At 38.4% G+C, this 8,275-nt stretch overlaps 1 protein-coding gene across 1 annotated transcript in view; it reads right to left on the reverse strand.

Annotated features, from left to right (window-relative positions):
- Positions 1-1,885: 1,885 nt before the first annotated feature.
- LOC110023936 (protein CWC15 homolog) overlaps positions 1,886-8,275 on the reverse strand; it is a 38,938-nt gene continuing 32,548 nt past the window's right edge. The window contains exon 7 of the mRNA XM_020723596.1: positions 1,886-2,229. Coding sequence (XP_020579255.1) covers positions 2,106-2,229 — 124 coding nt within the window. The 3' untranslated portion in view covers positions 1,886-2,105. The remainder of the gene's footprint in view (positions 2,230-8,275) is intronic.

Here is an 8,275-nt window from a genome sequence, read left to right on the forward strand (position 1 = left end):
AGAGGAAGAAAAGGAGTATATATATATAATCAATGTCAATATGATTGAGGAGAGTGTAGAAATCACAAATTAGGTCTATTACGTTAAGTGAGAAGCACATTAACGAAAAATTTTGGGCAGATGGGGTTTGGGGTACGGATAGGCGACAGCTTCTGAGACGTAGCAGTCGGTCCATCGCCGGCCCACACGCGTTATAAGTGCTAGCCACTTTCTCTTTCATTGGCATTACTTCTATTTATTTATTTCATCTGAACAAGCAGAGCCGAAGTTGGCAGAGCTGGATCAAAATTGGTTGTAGAATACACGGGCTATAGTAATCATCATAACAATGATAATGCTATTAATAAGATAAGGGGGGGAAAAATAGTATGAATGGATAGCCAGAAATCAAAAGTGTGGTCATTTTCGTCCAGCCATCAGAATAAATGGAACCGTCAAGGCGAAGGCAACTGGAAAACAGAATTTATTAATGCATGTTGGCGAACTCCTCTTAGGATCCCTTTTTAAGACAGCTATGATTTTTTTATAACTCAAATTGAAAGTTATTCCTAACAAACCCATAGTTGCTGCTATAAATAAAGAATTAGGATGAAAAATACCACTTTTAATTTTTAAAATAATGAAGTTTCTTAACAAGCTGAACATTAATTACTCGTGAACAACGATGAAAAATACCACTTTTAATTTTTAAAATAATGAAATACGTAATTTCATGCATAAGTAAAATGATATACTTAAAAAATTGAAGTTTAGGTGTAAGATGTGTGCATCCATAGTAATTAAGTGGTATGCAAATCATCCTAATTCTTTTTGTACCCACCATTAATCACAAGCAAAGGCAAAAAAACATAAAACATGGCATCAGAAAAATTTGATTTAGTATATCTAACCTTATTTATACAAAAAAAAAAAAAAAATTGAGCATTTTCCATCCAGTTTACTTTGATCTACCAAATATACATAACCTTCAAATTCAATATCATACAATCCATTGTGAACTATATAATATAAGAATTAAATGACAATCAAGCTTCATTCATTTAGGTAAAAGTGGTAGACTACTCGATTAAAATAAAAAATACTGAAAAAAAATTGAATAATAGCCGGACTACATATGTAAAGTACTATAAAAAATATACCATACTTGCCACATTCATCAATTAATATCACCGACCACCACATACAAGCTATTTGAAACTCCAAAACACATTTAAAGTTGCAATCTAATCCATCCATTCTGAAACTTTTGAAGCATCAAATCAATGATTAAACAATCTAAGAAATCCTTACAATCATGAACAGATGACAGAGGATTAGCACTCAAAAGCACACACCAAATCAGCAGAATTTACCTACGCAAAATTACTCGCAATCTTTTTATACTACAAAAACATGTTACTACATTTTTTTTATATTTACTTATGCTAGATATAGATACTGTAAAATCATAAATAATTAAAGGCTAATCAAATGTCAATTAGTAATGAAAGCAGAAAGCGATCAACCACCCACACGCCAACAGCATGTGGCTTCAAATTAGGCATGTATAAGCGAGCAAAACAGAACCAAAACTACGTCAAAATAAAGGTAAATAGACCTAATTATTTCGTAACAATAAAAAATGGTATTTTAATTACATATTTACACCCGTTTTAACTCAAAGAAAAGCCTATTCAGACAAAACAACTTTTTCACCCAAGAAAAAAATGATAGACATAAGTTAATCTAGTAATAAAATCTGCATATCAAAATAAGGCTTGTAAACTAACAGATGGGCCAACAAAATACTTTACAAAAATCCCCAAAAAAAGAGAAAAAAAGACTATCAAATCCATGACTAATGCATATCTCATAATTTGCTAATTTGACAAAAGCGCAAAATACTGGTGAGAATTTTATCCTCATTTGCAACATTGCAAATAACATCATTGATTTACAAATATAAAAGATTTCAATATTATACATGTAGATGCCATAAAAGTTCGAAGCAGAAGACATAAACTTCTGTTTCGTAGTAATTAGTGTATAATCATCATAAAAATCAAGCAAGATATCCAAGAAACTTCAGGACCCTGTAGGCTTCCTTCCACAGTAAAGCAGATGAGTCATTTCATGTACCTCTGAAGAAATTTCCGGTGGAAGTCATTTCTGATGGTGTCATTGATGAAACGCTTTGGCGCTTTTGCCTCACCACGAGCCTGATTCTTGAACACAACGCCGTCGTCCCACCTGAGGCATTTGGAAAAACATAATTTTGGTGGCGAGGATATTAAATAAAGTAATCGGTAATACGAATATGATTGGTAATGAATTGAACTGAACTCAAAGCCGCATTCGACTTGAACTTGAGCTTAAATAATTGTTATGCTCAGGCAGGAACCGGTCCTTCCTGCCGGCCCACAGGCACGCAAGCTTGTGTCGCGGGAAGAAGGGGTACCCGGATCTAGGCGTAGAGGAAGAAAAGGAGGGGGTGGTGTCCACTCGGACCATAATCACATATTCAAGAAGGAGAATTTGATGGGAGTTTGAAGGGAAGTTTAGAAGGAATGTTTTCAAATGCTTTGGGAGGATTCTATGAAGGGGTGCATTATTTTTGGGGCTGCTGTGTTTTATTCTTTTTGTGTTGTTCCTAGCGACGTCTAGGGTATGGGAGAGCCGATCTACCTCTCGAAAGTAGATCATCCTTTGTATCTTGCTTGTTTTTCCTTCGATTGTTGTAAGCAACTCTTATTTGTGTCTTGCCACCTATCTATTGTGATTTCGTCGTGGTTTGTTCGCTGATTTTGATGCTGAGGCGCATCAAATTAGTATCAGAGCATAAATCTTGGTGGGATAACAACAAAAAAAGTTGATGTGCAAGAAGGAGAGGTTGAGCAAATTCGATCCAGAATGGAAGAAATGTTTGCTACCATGGAGGACAAATTTTCTTTTAGTGAAAGTCGAATGAATGATGGATTTGAAGACATAGGAGAAATGCAAGAGATTTTGAAAATGCTCATGGAGATTTAATCCAAGGCCGTGCCATCGTTCCAGTTGCAAACCCTAATCAAGCTTTGATCAAGGATTTCCTGGCCAGGTAAAAGGGGAAGGAGATTGAGCGAGAAGACAACGAAGAATGCATCATCTATCTATAAGAGCATCCCCTTAGGACTTCGAGAAGAGGGGCAATGGAGACTGTCGAAGGAGGAGGATGGGCCCCAAAATTGGAGAAGGGATGGTGGAAGGGGCATGGAAGAGTACGATGGAGGAAGAAGAGAATCAGGAGTGGGATATGCTTATGACGGCAGGAGGGAGTTTCACCCTAGATACATGGGGGGAAATTCTGAAGGGAGAGGAAGTTGGGGTAGAAATGCAAGGGCCAGAAAATTGTAGATGCCGATCTTTGAATGAGAGGATGCATATGGATGTGTGTATCAGCTGGAACGGTATTTTGCAATCACCGGTTGACCGAGGAAGAGAAGCTCATGACAGCGGGATTATGCTTGAAGGGGAGGGCTTTAGCGTGGTTCCAGTGGATGGAGGCAAGGTATCCGATACACTCATGGGAGGAGTTTAAGGCATGTTGAAGCATGTTCGAGCCATTCGAGAAGGAGACCTACACGAGTAATTTTATGTCTGACTCAGGAGGGGATATATATGGAATACCGAGAGAATTTTGAGCTCTTATCAGGCCTACATGAGCAATTCTATGCTTTGACTCAGGAGGGGATATTGAGGGGGATTTCTGACTGAAAAGGAACTTCTTGAAAGGCTTAAAGCCAACATAAGAGCAACCATCCGACCCTTAAGACATCGTGGATTGAGCGAAACGGAGCTTGCCCAGATGTTAGAGCTTAAGAAACATATGAAGAAGATCGACAAAGGCGACAACACCAGGGGATTCTACAAGAGCACCGTGACTGCTACGACACCGAGAACCCAGACGGTGTCATTTTCAGAAAGCGATGCCGAAGGAGAAGAGTAAATGATCCCGACCGGGGGTAATTTCAAGCTCCTCACAGATGCAAAATTGCAGGATAAAAAATCCAAAAAATAGTTTTACTGTTGTGACGAGAAATACGCCCCAAACACTGTTGCAAGGAGCGCGCCCTTCAGGTTCTTTTAGTTTAGGAGGTGGATACAAAGAGTGAGGAATCAAAAGAGGAAGCAACGAATGAGCATCTGTATTTGGATGTGGCGAAGGTGCCTCTCAATTCGGTGATGAAGTTTATCCTGAATCACATCATGAAGGTGAGGGGATGGATCGGAGCACAACCGCTTGTGGTGTTGAGGGATAGTGGGGCCACCATAACTTATCTCAAATCAGGTTGTGGATAACCTAGGGTTGAAGCTAGTGACCGCAGGGAGCTTTGGTGTCATGATTGGGACGGAAGGTGGAGAAAAGTCGAGGATTCTGCAAAGGGTTGATTCTGACACTACATGACCTACAGGTGGTGAAAGACTTTCTTTAGATTTGGGCAGGATAGATGTGATTTTGGGGATGAAATGATTGCGAATATTGAGAGAGATAAAGGTGGATTGGAAGTCCTTAACGATGGAGTTCCAAGTGGAGAATAGAAAGGTGGTGCTGAGAGTAGATGCTTGCTCATGCAAAACCATGGTATCGCTCAAAACCTTGGTCAAATCAATTCGTGGAATAGGACTGGGTTACTTGATGGAGTTGTAGAGCATTCAGGAGGTTTGAGATTCAGAGTTGACAAAGTTTCCGGAAGGTGTCCAACAACTCCTATCATCCTTTGTATCTTGCTTGTTTTTCCTTCGATTGTTGTAAGCAACTCTTATTTGTGTCTTGCCACCTATCTATTGTGATTTCGTCGTGGTTTGTTCGCTGATTTTGATGCTGAGGCGCATCAAATTAGTATCAGAGCATAAATCTTGGTGGGATAACAACAAAAAAAGTTGATGTGCAAGAAGGAGAGGTTGAGCAAATTCGATCCAGAATGGAAGAAATGTTTGCTACCATGGAGGACAGATTTTCTTCTATTGAACGTCGAATGGATGATGGATTTGAAGGTATAGGGGAAATGCGGGAGATGATGAAAAAGCTACCGCCACAAGTACGTGACCACAACACTAGGGGGTTACTATAACCATTAGCATTACCAGAGAAGATTTGAGAAGAATTGACGATGGATTTTATCGCGAGATTGCCACGGTCAGAAGGGTTCACGGTGATTATGGTGGTTGTGGATCGCTTAAGTATGCACATTTCCTTCCCTTACGACATCTCCACACTGCGGTCTCGGTCTCGACGGTGTTTATCTGGGAAGTAGTTCGTTTGCACGAGGTGTCGAAATTGATTGTATCGGATAGGGACAAGGTGTTCCCCAGCCACTTCTGGAAAGAGCTATTTAGTTTGCAAGGGGTAATCCTTAAAAGGAGCATCGCATATCATCCCCAGACTGATGGGCAGCCAGAGGTGGCCAACATCAGTGTCGAGACATACCTGCATTGTTTTGTATCTGATACGCCGAAGTTATGGGCCAAGTGGATCGCACAGGAAGAGTATTGGTATCATATTTCATACCACACTGCCACACAGACAACCCCTTTCAAAATATTGTATAGGCGGTATTACCTCATGAGATACATTATGGGCATAGCAATGCACCGGTATGCAGTGATGATCGGAGGAGAGAGACGGGATACTAGCAGAGCTCAAGAGTCATCTTCCGAGGGCTCAACAAATCATGACGAAGAAAGCAGATGGACATAGAAAAGAAATGCAATTTAAACCAGATGACATGGCCTGCTTGAAGCTGAGGCCCTACCGACAGAAGACATTGGACACGAGAAGAAGCGAGAAACTTTCACTGAGATACTTTGGGCCTTATGAGGTGATGACAAGCATCGAGGCAATGGCCTACCATTTGAAGTTACCACCATCATCCGCACTACACCCGGTCTTCCATGTATTTTAGCTGAGACAAGCGATTGGAGATCACACGCCCTCATTAACACTACCACCGATGCTGACTGAGGACTTGGAGGTGATTCTGGAGCCATTAAAGGTTGAGGGAGTGCGTCGAGTAAGGAGAACGAAAAAGGTATTGGTTAAGTGAAAAGAACTGCCAGACTAAGAAGTGCATGAGAGCCTTACGAGGTGATCCATAAGCAGTTTCCCTCTTTCCACCTTGAGGACAAGATATTTTTCTTTGGAGTAATGTTACGCTCAGGCAAGAGCCGATCGAGCTGGTCAAAGAAGGATCGGCTGATTGCAATCCTATCAGCCCACAGGCAGGTCGGCTTGTGTCGCGGGAAGAAGGGGAGGGACTCAGGTGAGGCACAGAGGAAGGAAAGGAGGGGGTGGGTCCCACTTGGGCCATGATCACATATTCAAGGAGGAGAAATTGAAGGGAGTTTGGAGGGGAGTTTAAAAAGAAAATTTTCAAATGCTTTGGGAGAATTCTATTAAGGGAAGGAACCTAGGGTTTGTTGTTTCTTATGCATTATTTTTGTGTTGTTGCGTTCTCTTCCTTGACGTTGTTCCTAGAGACGTCTAGAGTGTCGGAGAGTGATATACCTCTCGAAAGTAGAACATCTTTTGTATCTTGCAGGTTTCTCCTTTGATTGTTGCAAGAACTACCCTTATTTGTGTCTTTCCACCTATATATTGTGATTTCATCGTGGTTTGTTCGTTGATTTGGGTGCTTAGGCGTTTCGGTAATTAACCCAATTTGAGCTCGAGGTTAATTCTATGAGTTTGAGCTGCTCATTTATAATGAAATAGCAAAAATTCTTTTGATGCAAACATTTATTGTGATATAATAATAAAAAATATGAGAAAATAGAAAAAATAAGAAATCACTTAATTCAAGTAATCAAAATAAAATTTTTATCAATTATTAACATCATTGTATTCAAGGAAAACAAATATTTTTAAGAAGATTTACATACATACCACTTCTTATGTATTACATATCTAACACCTAATCTTCAACTTTTACATATATGTCATCTTACCTATGCATGAAAAGATATATTTCACCTTTTAATAGCTAAAATAGTAGTAGTTTTGATTTGACGGGAAGTAAAATTTTGGTGTTAGATAAGTAAAAACGAAAGAATTAGGTGGTAAGTACGTAAATGCCCTTATTTTCTAGGTGGATTATACAATAATATCTTGGAAGATTTACATGCACGCCAATCAATTCTTATGCATTTACATATCCAACACCAAAAATCCATTTTTTTACATATATGCCACTTTATGCATGCATGAGAAGATAAATTTCACTTTTCAAAAGCTAAAATAATGATATTTTTTTGTGATACAAAAGATTTGGGTGATATCAATATTTAGGTATTAAAAATGTAAATACATAAAAATTGGGTGGTATGTATGTAAATGCCCCTAATATTTTTTAGATGAGCTCGCTCAAGTGATAATGAATTAAATTAGAATTTGCTCAAGTTTAGCATATTAACTCATTAAACTCGATTCACAAGTCATTTATAGAGCTGAGCTCAAGCTGGCACATGAGTCCGCTTCACTCAATTAAACCCTAATGATTGCCATTACCTTCTTTTAACATTGAAGGAAGATGAATTGTTGAGATTGATTAGCGGGTTGCCTCGCATAAGCTCGGCTTCCTTAGCCTTCAAATCCTCTTCCTGCTTCTGTCGCTCCTGAAATATTGAAGATGGTTTGGTGTTAATGAAGGATTGCATCAATAATGAAATAACAGAACAAAAATAAATTGCAAGGAAATCAAAATAGTCGATCCAGTATAATTCTAAGTTTTGCAAAATGAATATGAAGATTTTTTTACTACATTTTCATAAAAAATATAAGGAAGATTTACCGACGTGCCAGTCAATTCTTATGTACATACATATCGAACACCTAAACATTAATTTTCTCATATATATATCACCTTACCTATGCATGAAAAGGTGTATTTCACATCTTTAAAGTTAAAATGGTGGTATGTTTAATGTGATATGAAAGATTTGGGCGGTGTACAAGTAAAAATTGAAGTTTAGGTAGTAGATATGTAAATACATAAGAACTAGATGTTATGTATGCAAATGCCACAATATATAATGAACAAATATAGATATATGTTCAATTGACATATTTGATTTTCTTTATAGCATATACATCTTAGACACGATGAGCAAAAAAGGAATGCATTAGATGGATAGAAATATGACACTTTTGGCTTTTTCATAATTTTTTGGAGTAATTTACATGGTTCTTAACATGATTGTAATGCTAGACTCAATCTGCATTTTGTATGATATCAAGATTTTTTTTTTTTTTTTTTTTGGG

This window comes from Phalaenopsis equestris, unplaced genomic scaffold, assembly GCF_001263595.1.
Source record: "Phalaenopsis equestris unplaced genomic scaffold, ASM126359v1 Scaffold000237, whole genome shotgun sequence".
In the NCBI taxonomy this organism is placed as follows: domain Eukaryota; kingdom Viridiplantae; phylum Streptophyta; class Magnoliopsida; order Asparagales; family Orchidaceae; genus Phalaenopsis; species Phalaenopsis equestris.